The sequence below is a fragment of the Mustelus asterias genome, chromosome 9, assembly GCF_964213995.1.
Source record: "Mustelus asterias chromosome 9, sMusAst1.hap1.1, whole genome shotgun sequence".
Taxonomy (NCBI): Eukaryota; Metazoa; Chordata; class Chondrichthyes; order Carcharhiniformes; family Triakidae; genus Mustelus; species Mustelus asterias.
Window position 1 is genome coordinate 44706356 of NC_135809.1, and position 24877 is coordinate 44731232.

At 41.1% G+C, this 24877-nt stretch overlaps 1 protein-coding gene across 2 annotated transcripts in view; it reads right to left on the reverse strand.

Annotated features, from left to right (window-relative positions):
- Positions 1-24877, reverse strand: part of LOC144498659 (protein bicaudal D homolog 1-like) — a 247428-nt gene that overhangs the window by 53987 nt on the left and 168564 nt on the right. For both annotated transcript variants that reach the window (XM_078220111.1, XM_078220112.1), the window contains exons 3-5: positions 17317-17469; positions 5783-6220; positions 390-1499 (exon numbers count right to left, since the gene is read on the reverse strand). In XM_078220111.1, coding sequence (XP_078076237.1) covers positions 390-1499; positions 5783-6220; positions 17317-17469 — 1701 coding nt within the window. The remainder of the gene's footprint in view (positions 1-389; positions 1500-5782; positions 6221-17316; positions 17470-24877) is intronic.

The following is a 24877-nucleotide window of genomic DNA, read 5'->3' on the forward strand; positions in this document are numbered from 1 at the left end:
CTATCTCCACTTGGAGAGGCAAAGAGAGGAGGTTTAGGGGGGATGTGAGGAAAACATTTGTTATCCAGAGGATGGTGGTGGTGGTCTGGAATGTGCTGCCTGGGAGGATAGTAGGGGTGGGTTGTCTCACATCCTTTAAAAAGTATCTGGATGTGTACTTGGCACATCATAACATTCAGGGCTATGGGCCAAGTGCTGGGGTTTAGGTGTTTCTAATGTGTCGATGTGGACTTGATGGGCCGAAGGACTTTTTCTACGCTGTATTATTCTATGATTCAATGATAATTAGGGTTCACACAATAGGTCCAGAAAACTGCATGTGAATACAATACGCCAAAGCAAGTGTAGGGGAAGTTCAGGACTTGCCAGTTTTGCATGCATGACCATACCTGTTTATTGGCCTTCAGAACTGTCCGTAAAGTTGCTATCTGCTCACGTTTTGTACTCAGCAGCGATTTCAGTTTCAGAATCTCTTCCATCAGAACCTCTTTGTCCTTATCAATCATTGGTGCCAACTCCCGTGCAGCTGCCCGTTGTCGTGACAACTGTAGAGATCGATCTACTGCCTTCTGCAGGTGTTTAATCTGATCCCTTATGATGGCGTTCAGGTTGTAGATATTCATGGGCTCCTTTCTGATGTCACTGGTGTCGGAGACAGGGGATGAGGGAGGAGCGGTTATTATCGGTGAGATGGTGGTGTTGACCATTTTTGTTGGGCTCTGTTGTGCATTTTCTTTACCAGCCTCCATTTTGTCCTTTGAGGAATGGTCTGGTGAGTTTCTCGAGTCAACAGGCGAGGCCATGCCTCGTCGGGCAAGTCGCGGTGACAAAATTCCCCTTGGATCATCTGGTCCTTTTAGGCTTCCACTGCGGGTGACTCTGCTTTGCCTGTAATAGTCCAGCATGACCCGGTTAGGAGTTTCGTTATTACACAGGCAAACATGGTGATAGAGCTGTGCAAGTTCCTCACTAAAAGTTACCAGTTCATCCTGGGCTGTGTTGAGAGTATTATGACCCTCATTTGCCATGTCTGTCAGTGTCTTAACTTCTGTTTCAAAATGTGTTATTTTTTCATTATATTCTTTGTTCATTTTCTCCAGACAGCTCACCTGCTCGTCCAGCTCTTGCACCCGGTTTTCATACTTTGTTTTTTCCTCTGTGTACGTCTCCACACATTTGTTGTATTTTTCTTTCAAACATTTGAGTTCAGCTTTGAGGTCGATTACCTCAGTGATCGCTACTTTATACTTGCATTCAAGAATTTCTAGTCCATTTATGTCCACCTCATAATCATGGGTTTCTTCCCCAGACTCCCGCCCTTTCTCATTATCCAGGTTGGTCTTTAACTCCTTGTTGACCTGAAGCCTCCTCATTGCATTGACGTGCTCCGTTAGACTGTGAACTCGTTCGTGTTGCTCAGTCAGAGCGCCCTTGGTATGTTCCAGTTGAGTCTGTGATTCCTGAAGATTGACCAAGAGGATGGCCTTTTCTCGCTCTACCTGCAGTAACAGTTAAACAATAAATCGCAGACGTTATTTTATGCTCAGCGCTTTCAGACAAATACACATATACAATCTCTGATTGAAAAGCCACAATTCTACATTAAGATTTCAATAACCTGACATCAGAAGCTACCTTGATCTATTTTCAATATTTCTTAGACTTTCAAACTTTCACTCTGCACTATTTTTTGATGAATGAGTACTTTTACTCAATGACCAGTACTCATCCTCTCTTGTTCATGTCTCTTTTCATAGAATCCTTACAGTGCAGAAGGAGGCCATTCAGCCCATCAAGTCTGTACCGACCACAATCCCTCCCAGGCCCTATTCCAGTAACCCCACACATTTACCCTGCTAATCCCCATGACACAAGGGGCAATTTAGCATGGCCAATCAACCTAACCCACACATCTCTGGACTGTGGGAGGAAACCAGAGCACCCAGAGGAAACCCACGCAGACACGGGGAGAACATGCAAATTCCACACAGACAGTGACCCGAGGCCGGGTCCCTGGCGCTGTGAGGCAGCAGTGCTAACCACTGTGCCGCCCTAAATGTAATGATCTTACACCCCTGACATATCCGCCTTTTTCCTCAGTGCCATTTACTGCATCTGCGGGCAATAGGCAGAGCATACTTTAGCTTCCTTGGAAGAATGAGTGACCTTCAGGTGACCAATTTTCCTGCCATAGGCACCTCTTTGCTGCCTGAACCTGGTGCGCTGGAGTGCAGTGGACACCTTTTGGACTGGAGAATGCGTCTTATGGTTATTTTCTATATACTTATAGGGGGCAGTGCAATGTGAAATGCCTCACAACCCTAAATGTCACAAAGAGATTTTTATTCATACCTCTTATCTTTTGTTACTCAGAACTAGTGATCAGAGCAACTGATGTGTGAGCCTTCCAAATGAGGTACTGTGAGGGTTTCGGACAAAGCAGTCCACTGATTTCAGAACATGATTTCATGATATCACATCTACTATGCAGCTGGGAATATTCCACCATCCAGAAGCACAGTGAAATATCTCTAATAAGATTATACAGGGCTTTTAGTTGCAATGAACTGCCATGAATGTTGGCAACGCTGCATCTCAATCAAATTCCCTTGCTATCTCTGGCTGGAAACTGAGAAAGCTGAACCTGGAGTGCAGAGGGTTTCGGATAAAATGTCAATCATGTGAGCTACCAGCTTCTTTTCAGTGGGTATGATGACAATAAATCAATGACGACATCAGGCTTGTAAAGAAATGATCAATACTATAGCCCATCTGAACCCACTCACAGGGAACAAACCGGAATGTTGCACGAATCGTACATTCCTTTAATTTCCACAATATTCATTGCCTCACAGAAGAATCATAGAATCACTACTGTGCAGAACGAGGCTATTTGGCCCATCGAGCCTGCACCAACAATCCCAACCAAGCCCTATCCCCGTGACCCCACATATTTACCCTGCTAATCCCCCTGACACTAAAGATCAATTTAGCATGGTCCATTAACCTAACCCCCCCCGCACATCTTTGGACTGTGGGAGGCAACCAGAGCATCCGGAGGAAACCCACGCATACACAGGGAGTACGTGCAGACTCCACACAGACAGCCACCCAAGCCCAGAATTGAACCCGGGTCCCTGGCGCTGCAAGGCAGCAGTGCAACCACTGTGCCACCATGCCGTCTAGATTCAATTAGGTTACTCAGTCTTGGTATCCTGTAGCACCAGTACAAGAAAGCAATTAGTGCTTCTGGTTTCAATGACTGGTAAGCAGATTATGATTTATTAGACTTCCGTATTCATCATTGACTGAATTCAGGAGAAGAATCGAACAAAGTTAGCTACAGATTGATATCTTTGGCTTATTGAGAAAGGGCCTTTCAAAAATCTCTCTCGTAGCAGCAATTTTTCTGTTTGATTGTGAAATTTGAAGTGAAATTGTTCAGTAGCGTAGCAGGATAACTAAATTAAGTGAATCAGTATGTCAGTAAAGATAACTTTGCAGGAGAACATTCAGTTAGATGAGGGCACTGGATTGTCCAATACTGTTCTCGTATTTCCACTTCTACTTGGACCAGAACTGATATTGATGGGAAGACAACTGCTGTAGGGTAGCTTTACCACGTACAAGCAACCGTCTCCCTCCATTTGGAGCAGTGTTTCAGACTGGTCATTTTTTGTGGTTTGACTGGGATATCTATGGAGGGGGAGGGTCAAGGGTGGAAAGCTGCAAATCTCAGGCCATGGATCTAACCTGCGGTGCTCACCTCAACCATGATCCAATCTCCTCGCGGGCCAATAAAAACTTCCCCAAGAATGCAGTTATAGCAGAGGTCAGTGAGGTTAAAAAAAAAAGAGGCCAACTGTTATATCATCATTACAAATTTGGAATTTATTTAATATATATTTCCCATTGGCCGAAGGGTCAGTAAACGGACACATGGATTTAATATATTTGGTAAAGGACCAGGGATGAGGTGGGGAGAAATATTTTTACCAGTTACGATCAGGAATGTCATTGCTTTAAAGGGTGATGCAAGCAGATTGAATATTAACTTTTGGCACAATGGCTAGCACTGCTGCCTCACAGCGCCAGGGATCCGGGTTCAATTCCCAGCTTGGGTCACTGTCTGCGGAGTCTGCACATTCTCCCCGTGTCTGCGTGGGTTTCCTCCGGGTGCTCCGGTTTCCTCCCACAGTCCAAAAGATGTGCTGGTTAGGTGTATTGGCCATGCTAAATTCTCCCTCAGTGTACCCCAACAGGCGCCGGAGTGTGGCAACTTGGGAATTTTCACAGAAACTTCATTGCCATGTTAATGTAAGTCTACTTGTGATGCTAATAAACTTTAAAAAAACTTTTTAAAAAATTTTAAAAAGGGATTTGGATATCTACTTGAAATACAAAACTTTGCATGGTTGTAAGGATAGCACAAGGTAGTGGGAATAATGGGATAGCTCTTTGAAAGAGCTGACACAGGCACTATGGGCTGAATGGCCTTTCTTTCTGCTGTACCATCTTATGATGCAACATATAAGCACAATGAGGCATTCCAAAGGCCAGAATATGAGGGTCATATGTTCATTCTAAAATTTAAACAGATCCAACTATCGAAGCTATTGCACAAATACAGGCATTGTTCAGCAGGTTTACTTTGCGAAAATCTAAATTCATCAAGCTCGTTAGTAAATTTCATGGGGAGTCTTAGCAAACAAAGGAATAACAACAACTGACAGAATATTTTATTTAGTTCAACAACAACTCATATTTATAGTGCGCCTTTAACATAACAAAACACCCCAAGGTGCTCCATGAAGGTGCTTCGCATTATAAAACAACGAGCCACGTAAGGAGATATTAGGTAAGTTGACAAAAAGCTTGGTCTGAAAGGAAGATTTTAAGGAGTGTTTTAAAGTAGGGAAGTGAGGTAGAGAGGTGACATGAGATAGGGAGGGAATTCCAAAGCTTGGAGCCTAGCTAACCAAAGGCATGGCCACCCATAATGCAAACAACAATGATTAGTTAAGAGGCCAGAATTAGGGAGCATCATTGTGTAGCTGCAGGAGATGACAGGAATAGGGCGGGCAGGCCATGTTGGGATTTGAAAGCAACAATGAGAATTTTAAAAATCAATACATTGCCTGAATCTTCATGTTTTAAACCCAAAATCTGCAATGTTTACAGAGAATCTGGAATGCAATTAACACTAATAATCCCTACACTTCAAAAGTAATCAACTAAATTTCCCCCAGTCCCCACAAATCGCAAAGGAAGATGTTCACCTATGGTGTCTTTTGGTCATCCCTTGCTTATGTACTGGAAACAAATAATTCAGAATAGATTCAGGTCTGGTGCATTTATTTACCTTCACCTACCGTAAATGTTTTATTTGTGGCGTTAGGAACAGGCAATGATGGGCTGTGAACAGACCTCCTTCATGTCCACAGCATCATGCAGCTTTATGCTGTCACATCGGAAGGGTCCAACACAAAATGCCTATCCCTACTCATTCCTGTAACCAATGGATCAAAGGCAAAATACTCAAACAACAGGGTCCTTTCTCAGACCAACAAAAGGAAGGTAAAATTATGGCTCAATGTGCACTTCTACAGGTTTAGTCTTAGATTATTCGCTGACTCTTTACTATAACACAAGATCTGACTGATACAAGACGTGAAAGTGTTGGCATGTTACTAAAAGCCTAACGTGGCTTTTCAGGAGCAAGAGTAGAGAACTAAAATCAATGAAGGAACAAAGATGAAAAGATAAGGGTGGGAGTTCATACCTGTATAAGCTGTTGCTTAAGTTTTTGCATTTCTGAAATGTTGAGCTCACTGAACAGATCAGAGACGAGAGCTGGGTTGTCGGTTTTTCTGGTATTTGATGTTCGGTAATCACCATTGAGTTTTACTAAAGAGCCGTGGATGTGTCCGTTCACTTTGTCGTCATTATTTGGCTCGTTGCCATCCTCTGAGAACTTCAGCCCATCAACTGCGATGTTTATGTGGTTGTTGTACATGCTGTCACTCATGTTGATATACTGCGAGAGCTCCTTGCGCAAGTTGTTCTTCTGTTCCCGCTCATTCTTTAACGTTTCCAGAGCTTCCTCCAGCTGATGTTCAGCAATCTCCTTTAACCGGATAGCATCTTCCAGCTGGCTGTTGAGCAGCACTGTCTCTTCTTCCAGACGTTTAATCTCATGTTTGAGGCCTTCATATTCTACCTGAGCAGACAGCATACAAACAAAGTTTAGTCCTTTGCCAATATAACTTAATTTTACCATTAATCCACATTGTTCTTTATGGGAACTTTAATCTTTAAATTTGTAAAGGCACTCAGATATTCACATAATGCTGTTGAAACTGTTGAGGTTTCCACAACACATAAGACATCATGCCTACATGTAACAGGTACCACCAGACAGGCAGAAACTAAGCTGTTTAGCAAACCAGGGTCATTAGTTAACTGTCAGAATGCTGATGAGCTCATCAGCCATAAGATCACACTGATCCTGGTTCACCAGGGGCAGACGCACAGTTCAGTTCCCAGAGCTTTGAGCATTCCATGCAGGTGTGCATGTAGTTTAGAGTTTTGTTAGTAGCAGTGGAGGCGATGCTGCAGCCAATGACATTGGTGGAAGTTCCCTCCAGTGTTCTGTTTCAACCTGCAAGCACAAGGGTTTACACTGATTTTCCGGAGCTCCAGAAGTACTTTCTATGTAACTCTATTATTTAGTAGCACTTGACTTAAGGTTGCTAACACAGAATATCTGCACCAGACTGACTGTGTCTGATGAATATTTGTAACAGTGGTAGAAGCCAGTAAGTTACACCACCTGAAAATGCTTTATATTCAAGGTTTGAAAGTGCTGTTACTGGTTTTTACACTGTTGCTATGTGATTTTGTAGATGTCATCACATCAGTAAGCATTCCCTTTCTGGAGTTAAGACTATAGTGATGCAGCTGGAGACTGACTAACCATTTACACATTACAATCTCTTTTGTTTCATGCTCTTGCCTTCCACCAATGCAACCCAGGACTTAAAGCTTGCAATGAGATTATGGTTTTATAGATTTATCATGAAGAACCTTTTGATTCCTTTCTTGAACCTTTGCATAATTTGCACACTTGGCAAACTTGCTTCCTCCAATCAAGACATGAATACAAATATCTATAGACTATATCCTAAGACTAATTCCTTGGTCATCTCAAAGCTTCCAGCCTGAAAAGTTCCTGTTCTCCTGTTCACACCCCACCTTGTTTGACATTTTAAACCTAATTATCCACCCAGTGATCTGCCTTGCCTCCTATTCCATACTTGCTTACCTTTGGCCTTACCCCCTGCTGTGGAACCTTTGGAAAAGCTTTCTAAAATTTCAACTGCAACTTCCCTGTCTGCCAGATCAATAATGGCTTCAAACCCCTCGCACAGCAGTCTAACTAAAGTGGACCTTTCTTTTCTTTTCAGTTATCCACTTGATCTCTCAAAATTGTTGCATGGAGTTTGCCTACCACAGGTGTTAACAGATGTTAAACTTGCTGGCTATGTTGTTTCCTGGTCCTTTGTTAAATAATATACAGCTCTGTAGATCACTTTCCAATTCTTAGGAATCACTCCTATATTTAATGAACTTGGTATACTGTCAGATAAACTTTTACTAATTGCTGTCGCCTTCACCTTTACAATTGAGAATACAAACTCTCTAAACCAGGCATTTTTGTTATTTTTAAGAGTATCTGCTTTTCCCAAAACCATGTCCATTTTGAAACCAGATTTGACACGGCTAAAAAGAAAAAAGGCAATTTGGGTTGAGAGTTTTCTCTTCAGAGTCTTCCTACCCAAAACAATGGCTCATCTTCTCTCTTTTGACAGATCTGCTGTGCAATTTCAGCATCTTCTGGCTTTATTTCAGAAAGTGGCAGGCTCGTGAATGCGTGTTTTCAGGACAGAAAAAAAAATTACAGTTGGGAGGGGAAAGGAATAAAAATAATAATTTAATGCATTTGTTTTGATGAATTATTACCTTAATTCTGGATTTTAAAAATAATTTATTTCCCACAATGTGTGACAGTCATTGAAGTTCTGCTTTGTAAAAAAAAAATTAGCCAGCTCTCATTCGGATTTTATTTTGTTTATTTCTTTGGGAAAATAAACTAAAATAATGAATCGGCATGTATACAGAATGTCATGAGATTGCAAGACTGGGAACCAAATTGTGTGAAATGCCAAGCCTCTGCCAGAGGGGCACCGACCCTCCCATCGTGCTATACTTGACCATCTCACCAGGAGATACCTCTTAAACAAAGTTAACTAACTTGCAATAGTCATGCAGAATGCAAAAGATATACAGCCTGCCCCATGGTCACAGGGAATGATCATTTTTAGAAACCTGTTAAGCTGCTGCTTTTATGCACATGAACATAATCAGCCAAGAAATTCGCAAAAAAAATTCATTAATTTAAAAAAAACTTGAGAAACGATTGCATGAATAACATTCAAAAATTATGAAGTTTTTCTTTTACCCCCAGGAGAAACATCAGTTACCTTTAATTTGGGTTACACAAAAGACAACTGAAGCAGATGATTAGCAGACTAATTGACAATTTAGGGTTACCTCAGGGGAGTCCTGCTGCAATGAGGAGCTGCAAAATTCTCAACATTTTCCAACATCTGCTGTGCGCTTACATGGACCCGACTCTCTTCCACTTCTTAAGAGAAAGCTCATTATTTTTCCAAGAGTGAGAACAATGGGAGTATCCCTGAATATATTAACCTCCAGAGTAGAAAATTTCTGTTCTTCTTTTCAATAAAATAATTTGCTTGGAATGTACTTCTCCAAAAATGAGGCAGAGCAGTCCGTGGCGGGACAATCACTGGCAGCTGATGTAAAGTAACAGCAACCTCCTAACAGTGAAGGAGCACATTTACAGCCAAAGATTTCGCTCCCTATTCACCGTCAAAGGGGGCAAAAGAGAAGGAATGTTGGGAGGAAGAGGAAGGGAGGGACAGTCACAGCCAAAATAGTAGGAATATTGCTGGGAGGAGGTGGAATCACAAACCATCAGCTCAATGAAAGGGGCAGCAAGACCTTGGAATCCAGCAGTGCGTGTCAACTAGCGAAGCTGTGTGGGTGATATGACATTGTGAACAATCACCAGATCAATCAAATTGTATATCAGAACTATTGTTCATATAAATATTTCTTTTCAAGTATTAAATCTCTGAATACTTTGTATGTCAAAAGATATTATTGGCCTAACGGTAGGGATATACTGTGTAGTCACACTGCACTAGTGTTGGGATATCATTAGTATTTCTATCAGCCAATAGATTTTAACCTGGTTTGCAACCTCTTCATCAAGTAATGAATGTGAAGAAGAGGCAGAGCCCAAGCAGATGTGTATTTGGTTCTTACTCTGTTGCAAAGAGGTATTCAGAATGGTTAAGATGGTAGTGGGTAGAGCAAAGCATTTTTAAAAAATGTGCATTGACATTTCTTGTTTTGAATTTTATAGATTTTAGCCCAACCATAATCTGGCACTTTTCAATTTAGTCACACTTTGGGAGGTGGGGGGGAGCGGGGGGGCACTTACTTCATTCTCCATTTCCCAACTATCTATTTAAAAATGGTGCAAGTACTTCTATTTCTTTAAAGAACAGAAAGATGTTGGTGCATTTTTTCCATTTAAATTAGCCAAAAGCTTTTCTTTGCAATGCACTATTACTGTATCATCATGTGGTCACTGAGGAACAATGGAGATTGTGCAAAAACCATCTTTGACTGGTGCTGTACTTGCAACTGTAGATTACACCAAATGTTATCTGGTTCCTTCTGGAAGGCAGACAGATGTGGTGCTTCAATGAACTGTCCCATGGAGTGGAAAGATCAATATACTTTGAGCTCCTGGTCAGGCAGATACATGGTGCTGGGGTGGGGTGGGGGTTACTCCAGGCATTCTAACACCATTTGTGTTACAGCTACCTGGGAGCTGATAGTCTGCCTAGCCTCTTGGCTGGTGAGAAAGGTTCATGGCACTGCTACTTAGAGAGGAGGAGGAATTAATTCTCCCAACCTTTTTAAAGAGCATGGTGTTTTTTTGACTTCCACAGGACATGTAAAATGTATAATATTTACTTGGTCACTAGGTGAATCCCTTTCCTGATTTCCACTTCCTTTAAAGGTAATTAGGCCAAACCCATAGCGTGTTTTACACTATCTTTTTAAAATCAAAATTAACAACCACTCCCGGTTCCTTAAAACTCTGAGTGCAGGTAGATAAAGCCTGAAAAAGGCTAATAAGAATTTGGGTCTTATAAGTACTGTAGAATTAGAAGTGTAAGTGAAATTTTCCATTGGCCTCTTTAAAGAGAGACGGTAAATCTGATTTCAGCACTCTGGAGAGGTCACTGCAGCATGTGATCTTTTGCTGAATGTTCCACTTCTGGATCTACTTGTATCCTTTCGCCAAACTACACCCTATGAATAATTTACATCTCAATCATCATCCATCAGCCTCAAGTGAAGGGCAAGCCCCCTCCCATAGCAACATAAGAGAAGCACATTGCATAATCTAACAATAGCCTTCCGTTCTAGTAATATCACTCACACTTTTTCCAATGGAGAGATAGAGTGCAATGACCTGCATCAGAAGAGATGTAATTAGGAATTCAAAAAAGAGAAGATGCATATTTCATACACAATACAAAAAGGAAAGGTAACAAGACCACAAATACATTTGAGGAGGATGACAGGACATCACACAGTGATGGTATTCGCACTACACATATAGATTGTATTCCCCAGTTCTACACTGTGGTAATATTTATATATATAAAACATTAAGATTAATTCCTTGGGTAAAGCCATATCTTCCCAATGACCCAATTTGCACAAACTAATGGGTAAGATGTTACAACAGTGACAGGGCAGAACAGTTGTTCACTATTTTGTCACCAAGATCAGGGAACTTGCCCAGAACTAAATCATAAATTAACAATTCAATTTTAATTACATAAATAGATGGTGGAATGTAAACAGAGTTGCTAAACTATCAAAATTAACAGAATAAAGCTGTCAGAGATTAGTTGCAATGTGTTTTTGGTTTTTCCTAAGCCTCAGAATTAAATCTATATTCTGAGAAACCTTTGAAAGCAAAAAAATCAGCAGACATCAAAACAATTAAATGTAAACTGGGGTTAGAACAATGACTTCTCCCATTTATCGACCAGATTTGACATAGTAAATTAAAAAAATGACAATCAATTTCATGTGAGTTGGGTAAATGGATGAGTTTAGGTATATGATGGATAAGGTTAGAGGACCAGTCTTAACAGGATATGGGAGTGAAACAACAGAATGAGCCGAGTCCAAACACTCCCTCTGATTTCTATTACTGTTTGTTTTGCAAAATCAGCTGAAGTTAATTGGAGTACACGAAAGGTGAAGATGAAAAATGAAATGTATCTGCAATGTAAGATGTCAAAACTCCAGGCAATTGAAGCAAAAGACCATTATTACCAATATGTCTATTTACAAAGCATTCCATATTTTTTGCCCCCTGCCTCCATTCCAGGCTTATTCCCTCTCCATCTATTTGGGTTGCTCTAGTGCAATGCCCAGCACTTATCAATAGGGTTGGGAGGTAAGCTGTGTGAAATGCCCCCACCACCCTGCTTCCCTCCTCCACTTCCCCCCCAGCCATCACTGGGTGCTAGGAAGTCAGGAAGAGGGTCACATTTTCCCAAAGGGTAATACAATCAGCTTCAACCATGGAAGTTAAGCTGAGATTAGGAAATTGTGTATGTAGGTGTGCCTTTTAGCATTTCACCGTGAGGTTCGTTCATAAACAACCCACTGTGCCTCATTATAGAACTTATCGAGTCCAATTTTACAATATGTTGGTGTACAACAGTAATGCAATTAACTCTGCCTCAGTAATCCCAATATTGAAAATAAACAATGTGCAACCCATTATTTACTGCAAGTGTTGTAAAGCTGCAGAGAAATTGAGAGTGAATAGGAGGATCTGCCATTGAGTGTCTGGCGTTGAAATTGGCCTTCAGCAGTGGTGCCAAATGGACGATGGCAAAACAGCACCCTGCCTCATTGATTTTAATGGAAAAGTAATTGCGTGCAATTTAAAATTAGTCTGCTGATCTTATATTGCCTGTTCTGCAGTATTGTCAAAAAGTAATTTTGTCTCCTTTATTCTTCAAAGGCTTATAATTTTCCACATTATCACTCAATCTCCTCGCTTCAGGCATTATTTCTCCCAAAAGGTTATTTTCTAGATTTTGCTGTTGTAGGCAACTAGGAAGCATTAAGAGGTATCCAGGGTGAGTAAAGCCATTTGATGGTCCCAACCTTCCTGTGCTAGGCACAACCTCTGGTAGCAAAGCTGTGATTTGAAATGTAATTAGATGTGGAATAGTGAATGTGTATCTTACTCATTCACACAATAGGCTTTACTAAAATCAAAATCTTCTGTGCCAAATCTTAGTCAACTGCAAACTACTACTCCATCTCCAACTTTCCATTCCCTCCAAAGCTCTTGCAGATGTTATCTTCCAGATCTTTTCTACAACTCTCTAGATTAATCCCTTCAATCAGTTATTAACCACTCCTGGTGTTCAAATGAGTCCGACCAAAGTCATGAACACTTTCTTTGTGATAATGGTGCACAAAATCAATTTCACCTTTTTCTCCATCACCTCTCCACATTAATCCATTTCACACTGTACCTATCCAACCACAGCTAAACCATGTTTAACAGCTCCATGCACTCACCTCTCAAGAATCATCTTTAGCCTACTCCACTTCCACATCCACATGCTTACCACCACCCCCCCTCCCCGGCAACGCCAACTGCACTCATGGGGTGGAATTTTCCCATCATGCCCACTACGGGAATCATAGTGGGCAGGACAGGACCATGTAATGGTCCGTTGACCTTGGTCGGGATTTTTCGGTCTTAGGGCAAGCGCAGCCGGAAAATCCTGCCCGTGGATTCAGCTTCCACTTCTATCTAGATAACACTCAGCCCCACCTCTCTCAATGCCTTTACTACCGCTATCCTGTCAAGATTGCTTGTTCAACATCGAGTCTTGAAGACCTATAATTTCCTTTAATATAGGATAGAATGTAGCCATCATCTATGGACTGTGCCACAAACTCTACATTCACCATCAATTCTATCCCCCTCTCCAGACTCTACTGTAGACCCAATCAGACTCCTTGGAATCTCAGCATCCAATTACTTCATAAGCAGAACCTCTGGCCCTGTATCTTCTTCAACCCAAGTCTGTCTCCTTTCAACTAAATAAAACTTCTCTCTCCATTGCTATTGCAGCCCAACATTGGTGGCTGTGCCTTCAGCTATCTATGTACCATGTTCTGAAATTCCCCACCACAAATCCCCTTTCAACACCCTCTCCTCCTTTAAGACCCTGCTAAAATTAATCTTTTTGAAGAAACATTTGCTCCCTCCCAATATCTCTATCTTTGGCTCAGTATCCATTTTTCCCTCATACCTCTGAAATGCCTGGCTTTGCTACTTTAATATATAAAATATAAGTTGTTGCTGCATCACTGTGTAGCCACAGAGCTGCTTGCCTCTTCCTGTCTACCAGCACTCTGACCCCAAGCAGAATACAACTGACGGTGTGTCCAAGCCCATAGACTGAAAAGAAATCATCTTGATATTAAAATGTTTCACCTCTTCCACTTTGCTTCTTCTGTCCATTTTAGTCAGGTTCATGTTTACCTTTAGATTCATTGGAGTGTCCCGCGTGAGTCCTATGTTCACCAACAGCTAGAGCTGCCAACAACACAGGATTATTCTGGAGTCTCCTGGAATTAACCATTCATCTCCCGGACACTTCTGTGAGCAATCTGGGAGCAACATCATCGGGACATTTACTTCTCCAGTTTAGTTTTGCTCTGGCAGATTCACAATAAACAACAAAGTTGCAAAGCACACAGGATACAATGTGGTCCTGATGCCCATGTAATCTTAACTATGTGATGGAGAGAAGGGTTTCTGCAGCACAGAGGTCTGGGGTATTGTAGCTGTTATTATTGAGTAATTGGTATATTAGGTGATATCCAGGCATGCAGGAATGTAGCAAGCAAGAAGACATGAGATGAAACTTCACAAAATATAGGTCAACCAGAGTTGGCAAGCCAAACGACAGTCACGAAGCACAGCTCAACATCAGGAATGATCGATCATTGGGCTTTTTATTCAATTCTTAAGCACAACTAGCTAAATGTTGCAGCCCTTCACTTAATTTGGATAGGCATCACTTAATCTATTAGCATGCAGGTAAGAGATTAAATTACAAAAGCAAGGAAGAGGGATTGGAAAGTCAGAAGTCAGCACTTTAAGCCCATATATTCCACACATTAAAAGACAGCAGCTTTGGAATACAGCATGCATGAAAGAAAACACTACCCACAAATTGCCTCAAAAGTTTGGATAAAAACACAAAACGTGGGATGCTGCAATTTTTGATTTTAAAGGGCTTTTTTGAAAACAGTTCTTGCTGGCCATTAGTTTAAACTAATCTTGCGAGTTCTACAATTCAATTTGCATTCCAAAGACTGAACTTCCATAGATTGCATCTCCTCAGCAGCTTAAGGGCATAAATATTTGTACTGATTTGGTCATTGCTGTGCTCACTGTATGCAAGGCTGATTCTGAATAACATTCACTTAATGGCATGGCCATTGTCATTGCCCCACAAGACTGACAGGTCTATGTTGTTATTAGCATTCATAAACCACTGCTTAACTGAGCATCTTCATTTGTTCATGGGCTGCTCCCCATTTATGCACCAAATTTCATTCAGCAAACACAGACATTTGTCATTAAAAATGGGAAGGCAGTGCTAATGGGAGCAAATGTTCAAAGATGTGCCAAAACTTAATTCTACAGAAAATTCTTCCTATTTCCACTTTAAATTTAAGAAGAATTTCCCTATTCTTCCTCCTTTGCAGACTGCCCTCTACTCTAACCTGGATGAGGTTGTTAACCTTCTAAATTTGGCCTGGAGTCTGTGGGAATTGAAGATCAATCCCAGGACACTGCTGTGTGCAACTCTGGAGAAAATCATGGGGACATTAAAAGAGTATTTTTTTGGTTATTTTCTTTGAACATTTCTCTTTACCAGATGTAAAAATACTGAAAATGGGGGGAAAAATGGCTGTTTGGCTGACAGTCAATAATCATCCAATCGGGTAATGAGTCTTTTTGCTTTCCAACTGGCGTAGGAAGGCAGTTCGTCACAAGGATTGATGTGTTGACCAATGAATGGTTGGAGCAAGTCATGTGGTGAAACCTCCAGGAATACATTCACTCACAGTTGGCAACCTTGAACCTGGAGAAAGAGGGGAGGGGGCAGTTGAACAATGAACCTCATTCCATTCTCAGTCAGTGTCGCTCAGTGACCAGGCGGCAGGATTTTTGGGAGTAGGAGTGGGTAAGCCAGATACTGTTAGATTTCCTTCATTTTTCCTGTGCCACTGTTAAGATAGAATTCCGGGCTAGACTATTTTAACCACTTTTAAAAGTCATTTTTGAGCACACAGTTAGGTGTAAGATATCTGAGTGGAAGCTATCCGCACCAAACAATTTTTAGCACAAAACAAAAATACTAACCCTAAATGTCCATCTCACACCATCCATTGTGCGAACTGTGCAAAATGTCTTTTCATCCAGCAGATTAAGGGTTATATTAATAATTCTATAGAAGGTGAATGTCACTGAGACCTATTCAATATTTCCTCAGTGCCTGTTGTACTGCAGAGGTCCTTTAAGACTGTAACATATGCACACATCTTCAAGGAAACGTTGTTTGTGCATGGCCTGGTGTTCCCATTCTCAACTGCAATGTGGCCATGCACTCACACAGTTTAGAGGAAATATTGGTCCTATTTATGAAATCTAATCTTGCCCTGACTCAGCCTTTCATGCATCAGCCTGAATTATTTAATATTGGAGTGCTCTATAATCACCTGCATCTTGTTTTACAAACATGGGTTCTCCTATTATCCACCATCACGTTTACAAATCTTGCACAGGCATTATCGGATTGCAGTTTCTTTTCTCAGTTGAATTTCCTCTCATTTTGTTGTTGTATAAAGCTTCATACTGATCCATTCTTATTTGAACAGAACTTGTCCTTCATTCCTATTCCAAGGAAATTGCTGACATTCTAAGTGTAATTCCAACATTTGGGTATCCAGAATATCTGACAGTTGTCACTACCCACCATGGAATCCTCTGCACTATATTGTATGGTTAGGATTCCTGCGCTTAAATCCCCAGTTGTGGAAAGTCTTGTTTACTTACAACAGTTTTTTCAGTTGGGTGTGGGTATAAAGGAGAGATTCATCTTTCACAAGTAACCTTATTTTGGTTCCTGAATATCTTTTATTCATAATGAATATTTAAACATGTATTGATGCGATATTACCACTATGTTTGATATATAAAATATGCCGGAATAACTTACTGGACTTGTGGATGCTGCCATGGGAACAAACTATCAAAGGATGGGTGCGGAACTGGGCTAAGATTCTCTCAGTTTGTTCAGTGGCAAGCACTCGCCACATGTTAATCATTGGAGGAAGAGGAGGACTTTCCCTATGTTGCCCCAGAAAGTTACTGTTTAGCCACCAGAAGATTGTAAATATTAGAAGAATTGAAAGCTTACATACTTAATGAATGAGATCGGTTTCAATCCTTTACACACTCCAGTCTGCAGAGTGTCACACTCAATCCCATACTGCCAAATAATTAGTTTAAATGTTGAAGTTATATTTTGCTCTGCATCACAAATATATTAAGTGGATAAGCCAACTTGTAAAAAATCTGTACTTTCTGTCATAACTTTTGCTGAATTGAAGTTTGGATTATTTTTGTACTCGAACCCTTATCCTGTTGAATACACAAAACAGATGCTGTGAATAGTGCATTAGGGATAAATAAATTGTACTCTTTTATAAAACTGTACCTACAGTCAGGTCGTTCAGAGATTTTATATGAACTGGGGTCCGTGCAGTGTCTTTGCAAGGCTTGGCTACCTTTGGCCTGCTGACTTCACAATAACTAATAACTTACACAGTAAACCGGCAAAAAGTTCTTTTGAAATAAGACAAATAAACCGGGAATAATACTTGACTATCCAATGGAAAATATCCCCAAGAAACTCAGAAGAGAAGCCGAAATGCAGCTGTTTTTAATTCTGCTCACTATTATTGTGCTTACTCAGGTCACTGGCAGGACCTATCGAATCCACCATCACCCGCAAATACCTGATTTTGCTTGAGGGTCGAGACGAGCTTTTGCAGAGTGATGTTCTCCTCTTCCAGCTCAGTGTAATCCTGCAGCAGCCGTGTCTCACGAAACTTGTACTCTCGAATCTCATCTTTCATCCGTATTCTTTGTAGCTCCGACATTTCGTTATTCTGCAAAGAAAATAAGGAAAGAGCAAGATGAGATGCCTCAATCAACTTAATGGTTGGCTATCTTCCTGAAGGTTTGTGTATCATGAACTTCCTTTCTGCTCTGGCAGATGAGAAGATTGGAAGAACTAGGTACCATTTTTGACACAATAGGGTGACACAAAGCAGCATGATTTAATGGGCTTATGCTCTTGTCGAATGCCTTCATTAATGAATACAGATAAGGTTTGTAAAACACTTGCTTAAACATGGTGCCATTTGAAAGAAGTGATTGATATTTCATTTTAGGCAAAGGATACCGCTGAGCTAAATTTCTAAATGAGGTTCAACATTCAATCTATTTTCTGTTGCAAAAAGATATTTCCCATCTGATATGATATAAACACTGAAAGGAGAACTTATTCCCAGCAAATAACCTTTTTCCCACGAGGTGCACTTCTTAATAGCAATTTGTCAGAATCGATGCTGCAGCTTCTGAATTTTAATTTTTTTAAGCTTTCACATTTTCTTCCTCTCTGCTGGAGATTTGTTACTTGGGCCCAATTGTCACGTACAAGTCCAGACAGATTACCCATCTCATTCCGCATCAATTTCTGCCTTCACCCACTCTCCATGCATACACTTTCTAATAATACAAGTCAATGACCAACTGGAGCACCAATGAGGCCATTCACAGCATCACGACAATTGTTCTAGCTTGAGAGCAGCTAATTCAGCTGAAACCTGGAGTCAACAGGTACCTTTCTGGTGAGCACTATATACTTACTCACTAAACTAACAGCAGAGCCAAATCCTCCTTCCTCTGAACTGCAAACATTGTACTCTGGTATCTCACTGCCTTTTCTACTGTGGATACCGCACAGCAATCAGCTTCAAGTTTTTGGTGTTATAGGAAATGCCATTGGTCATTAAAATACTTCACCATTATGTGAATTTTACCGTAATTTGTTTGGTTATTGCTTAGGACATTTCCTGTACTTCAATGTATCTCTGATTTGAAGCAGGCAGCACTATTATTTTGTGTCGTTATGATGTGGTGGCTTCAACCACTGGTGGTTGCTCTCAATTTCATATGGAATTGAGTCAACAGCAAGGAGCTCACTTCAATGACATCAGCTTGCATCAAACCTAAACGTGTGGACAGATATTCAAAGATGTGAAGTGAGATCTCTATGAGATGGTAAGTACTATAGACAATTCCAAAAGAAATCAGGAGTTATCTGGATCCCCGAACAACAAAGAATGCTTCAGAAAAGTTCATGGGGAAAGGACAGAGAGTAGAATTTTGTGTGATTCAATATCCATTTCCTCAGAGTTCCTGCGTCAGTCTCCATGGTGATTACACAAGAATAGCATACATTGCTCTATTTATCACTCTACTGAGTTTTCTCAGACACTTCAGGGCTATAAGCCCCGTGACAAACTCATTTTGGGCTGTGGGTTCCTTAGTGAGGAGTGTTTAAAGTTTCAAAGTTATTTAACAGTGTCACAAGTAAGCTTACATGAACACTGCAATGAAGTTACTGTGAAAACCCCCTAGATGCCACACTCCGGTGCCCGTTCGGATATACGGAGGGAGAATTTAGCACAGCCAATGCACCTAACCTGCACGTCTTTCAGACTGTGGGAGGAAACCGGAACAACCAGAGGAAACCCATGCAGGCAGTGACCCAAGCCGGGAATCGAACCTCAGTCGCTGGCGCTGTGAGGCAGCAATGCTAACCACTGTGCTACCGTGCTGCCCCAGTTTGTCAGATAACAAAGGAGTTTGTTGCCAAAATACAAATATGTTGTAACGCTAGACAGACAAGAATATGGGAGCACAAACTCTGTCTGCAAAGGATGGAAGAAGAGGAAACGACCTACTTTTACCGAACTAGGTCATTCTTTCTTTTAAACTCAGAAGAAAAAACTTACACTCATAACATCTGTTCCAAATCTATGGCATCCATCACTTGGGAGGACAAGGGTAACACTATCACTTCCAAGTCACCCAACTTCCCATGAACTGGACATATATCGCCATTCCTTCAAACAGGCGAGGTCAAAATCAGGGCAGCATTGCAGGAGCATTGCATTCCACTGCTCTTCCTTAATTCATTCTCAAAGCTTTCTTCTGCGGGTGACACTGGGTGTCAGAAGAAAGTTCGGCATTTGTTTACCGATCCTAATTGCAGTCCGAAGGTGGCAGTCAGTAGTACGATGCCACCTTGAACCATGTTCAGTCCATGTTTGTTTTCACTATACAAATCACTGTAGAATCCACTTGAAATGTCAACAGACAGAATGAAGTCACTTGTATATCAATGACCTCAGTTTGAGATCTTGTTCTGGAAAACATCCCATTTCAACAATTAAGAGCTCCAACCAGATGCGGAATCTGTTCGGAGAATCTAACCATTTTCCGACTGGGAAAAGGTCTCTCCTGTTGTGATGTGGTGAATTTAACAGGATGCACTCAACTTCTTGATGTTAACAACTGCAGTTTCCAAGGTTAATACAGATTGACAGAAATATTTTCATCCCTTCCACCCTCATCCTTTGAGGTCCCTGGGATGACAGGAAATGTATAGGAATACGCAATTGACAAAGCAGCCTTTGACTTAATTGCTTTTCAGGAGCAGTAGTAACCAAAGAATGGGTAATTTACTGCTACAGTTGAAGGCTATCAGATGTTGTGCCTAGAATCCTGCCATGAAATTCAGCCATTATCTGTATCAGTTAGATTCTCGTGGATTACTGAGTCCAATGATTTAAGGGATACATTCCCAAGCCTAAAAGCAACGTGTCTCTCAAAGGGGTCAGCTGAGGAGGAAAGGAATGACTAAGCTACAGAACCTGACCAGTTAGGACAAAGGCAATTTGAGAGACCATTATTGTACTGGGTCCTACTTGTGCAACCTTATAAAATGTATCACGACCGAACTGAGAGCAAAGAGTATACATCTACTGAAACCAGGATATCCCCTCAAAGCAGGGCACGAAGCTGGAAAGGAAAGAAAACAAATCTGGGACATGAAACTCTTTCCAATGCTGTAAAAGATATCAACAATTGTCATGGCCTGCAAACACTCGAGGCAAATCTTCTCACAGTTGATGAAAAATCCTGGAATGTTGCAAATGCCTGCTGGATAGATGTTCAGTGCATTGATCTTACGAAGCAATTGTCCAGATACAGGTAGATATGTAAATAGCATCTCCTGAGACATGTCAAAACAACAGACAGGTATTATCCCATGTGCCAGGGAAAGGCTGAAGAGGATAATCTTGCTCTAGTGACTATATTGGAAAAATATGTACTTCTCAAAGGTCTGGCAGCTGGTAAGATTCAAGGACACACAGCCTTAATTTATCAGTGCTTCCAAGGATAAGGAAGGGGCTTGGTGCTTTTCATTGAACTGAACAGATTATAACTTCCCGTATGCTTGATTGCTTCTCAAATTCACCTGAAACTTTAGTTGTTAAAATAACTATTAATTTCCTTTATTCTTATTTGAAAGGAAACTTCTTTATTTTCTTCCATATTTTCTTGAGGCGAGCCAATTACAACACAAGTTTGGATTTTAGTGGTTCCTCGCAGAAACATTGAAGGAATGCAACCTTTGTCTTGGCTTTTGCTAATGTTGTGCACAATCTGGATATAACATTTTAATTCTCGAATTAAGCGCTTCCCGAGATCAACACATTGAAATTCAGAAACGAAACAGGACGTCAACTTAATTGTTTACAAGGATAGGTTGGAAAGGCTGGGCTTGTTTCCACTAGAGTTTAGAAAAGTGAGGGGTGAAATGGTTGAAGTATGGAAGATCCTGAACAGTATTGACAAGGTTCACACAAGAAACAGAAGCAGGAGTAAGCCACCAGGCCCTTCAATACGATCATGGCTGATCTATGCTGGCCTCAACTCCTTTTCTGTGCCACTTCCCCATTGCCCTCTAATCCTCAATCTATCAAATATTTATCCACTTCCACTTGGAATACTTCTAATGATCCAGCCTCTACCACGCTTTGGGGCAAAGAATTCCAGAGATTCACTACGCTCCGTGAGAAGCAATTTCTACGTCCTCTTGTTCAAGACTCTCCCACTAGTGAAACATCGCACCATCTACCCAAGGAAACTCCCTCAGGATCTTATATGTTTGGATAAGGTCACGTCTCACTCTAAACTCCAAGGAATACAGACTCAGACTATTTAGACTCTCTTGATAGGACAATCCTCATCCCAAGAATTAGCCTGGTGAATCTCTTTTACACTGCCTCCAATGTTACCATATCATTTTTTAAGTAAGTGGACCAAAACTATACGCAGTATTCCAGGTGAGGCCTCACCAACACCCTGCACCCTCCCTATTTTTAAACTCCAACCCCTTTGCAATAAAGGCCAAAATGCCATTTGTCTTCTTAGCTACTTGTTGGACCTACCTGTTACCTTTTTGTGATTCATGCACTAGAACACCTAGATCCCTCTGTATTTCACTCACCTGCAGTCTCTCTCCATTTAGATTATAGTCTGCGTTTTGATTCTTCCTACCTAATTGCATGATCTCACACTTCCCCACATTAAACTCCATTTGCCAGGTTTTCACCCAGTCACCCAATCCATCTATATCCCATGGCAGAATCACAATATCCTCATCACAACATGAAACGAACGAATCATCGGCAAATTAGGAAACATTACATTCTGTTCCAGGCCATTAATGTAAACAGTGAATAATTGCAGGCCAAGAACTGATCCCTGCGATACTCCACTAATTACATCTTTCCACTGAAAAGGTACACATCAAAAGGATGTTTCCTCTTGTGGGTGAGTCCAGAATCAGGAGACACGGTCTTAAAATTAGGGGTCACCCTTATAGGACAGAGATGATAATGTTTTCTCTCAGTGGGTTGTGCGACTTTGGAACTCTGCCTCAGAAGGCAGCAGAAACGGAGTCACTGAATATTTTAGAAATAGATTGATTCCTTTGCCTAACAAAATTCTAAGGTTATCAGGGATAGATGGGGAAAGTGGAACATTACAAAAACAGATCAGCCATGGTCTTACTGAATGACAGATCAGGTTCAAGGGGCCGAATGGCCGACTTCTACCCATATTTTATATCATAAAATCCCTACAATGCAGTGCAGGAGGCGGCCATTCGGCCCATCAAGTCTGCACTAACTCTCCAACAAAACATTCCAACCAGGTCCACCCCATCCCTGCAACCCCGCTAATTTCCCCTAACCTACACATAGTGGGACACCAAGATACAATTCAGCATGGCCAATCCACCTATTCTGCACATCTTTGGACTGTGGGAGGAAACTGGAGCACCTGGAGGAGACCCACGCAGACACGGACAGAACATGCAAACACCACACAGACAGTGACCCAAGGATGGAATCAATCCCGAGTCCATAGCATTGTGAGGCAGCAGTGCTAACCAGTGAGGCAGCAGTGTTAACCACTGCACCACCAAATGTGTATGTTTGTCTAAACTGTGCATCCCACTCCAAGCACCTGATGGACAGCTACTCATGAATTCTCAATCATTTTATGATCATAGTCTGTTTTTTGACACAAAATGCAGCCCAGCCTCCAATACTCATTAGATTCTGTGCCGCCACCAACCACTAACACATTTCTATCAAACTGATTTCCTAAAAAAGGGACAATTTTGTCTTTAATCTGCCTCCTTTATGCAGGCTTCAAAAATGTTTTTTTGCACATAAAAACATGTGCAAGGAGTGGCGAGGTGCAGAGTGAGAGAGAGATTGATTTATGGGGCGGGGAGTGGGGATGTGGTGGTCACACACAGCGATATTTGGATTGTTAGGGCAATGGAAGAGAGACCAAGCGATTGGTATGGCAGGCACAGAGAAGAGATTGGGTACTGGGAATAGAGAAAAGGGTCTGGAAGAAGGTGAATTGGGGATAGAAAGGAGGCAAATAGGGGGCAATTAAGGAGAAGACCAGGAAAATGGTGATAGTGTGAGTATGCAAGGCTGGGCAGAATAGAGAGGGAAACTGGAGGCTTGAGTTCAGAATGATTGAGGAAGGGGGTAAGGTGGGCATTGGGTCCAGTATTTGCAGCAGAATTAGGGCCAGTAGCAGCACAACATGGTGACTGGAGAGTGACAGTAAGAGAGAAGCAGTCAGTGGAGGCATGAGTGAAACTTGGGATCTTACGGTTAGTCCATTACTATTAACAGTGGTAGGAAGATTGTTTTCACGAGTGGGCATATGGGAACACAACAAAGACTGAGCATTTTCAGAGTGTAGTGGAAGATACTCTCCCTGCTTTTATACCACAATGCCCAATACATGGAATAATCAGGTGCAGGGGAATGCGTATCAGTCAGAAGGGACATAAAACAACTTTCCTTACAATTTCTTCAGCTGCCTCCAGAGTTACTTTTAAGACCCACTGTTTAATTAATAACTGGAAAAATAAGTCAGATTTGCACTATGACAAATTTTGCAGAAGGATCCTGAAACAGGTACATTACTTTTCTTTGCATACTTCAATTTATCCCAATGCTGATTTCCTACAGACTCAAAATATTGGAGATCTATATGGTAATGATCATTCTGCTGGAACAGATTAGGTACAGGTGCAGGATATTGGGCTTAGAGATACACATAGTGCTTGTTTTATGCCCCAAAGGGCAAACTGCATACCAATTCCCCGTATGTTCAAATATCTTTTGCTGAATATGGTTCACACTTGGTCCAAGAATGTTGAATCAGGCTCACCATTAAGTCGAGTTTGTCTTTTATGTTTAGAACCTAGAAAAGTGACAATTTGATCTGGGCTCGTAAAATTGTGATTCTTATAAAGGTTCAAAATACCAATGTCATCATTCCAAGATAACAAGACTGAAATATATTAACAAGCCTAAACAATAATGAAGTTAACCATCCAATTGTTGCACTAGAAAGTGTATCAATTTGTTAATATTAACAATATCACTGCAGATTTTGTGACACCACATTCTCAAGGGCAACTAATGCTGGCCAGCCACAATGTCCATGTCCCATGAATAAATGAAAAAAAATTAACATCTGATTCAATTAAAACTGAGCTGCCATTTTTCCTCGCAATCTTGTACAGACCAAGATAAAAGTATTTTTTACACATTGAACTTACATTATTATCTAGTAGTTAGTGATTGTGTTGAAGTAGAGTAAGAAACTTATGATCAAACAACATTTAAAAAAAATTCTTTCAAGGATATAAGTAAGGTCAGCATTTGATACCCATCCCTAATTGCTTTTGAGAAGGTGGTGGCGGTGAGCCACCTTTTAGAACTGTTGCAGTCCACTGGTACATGATACACACTTCTGTCACTGTGCTTTGGTGGTGGAGTGACTGTTTAAAGGTGGTGGATGGGGGTTGCCAATTAAGCAGGCTGCTTTTTGCTGGAT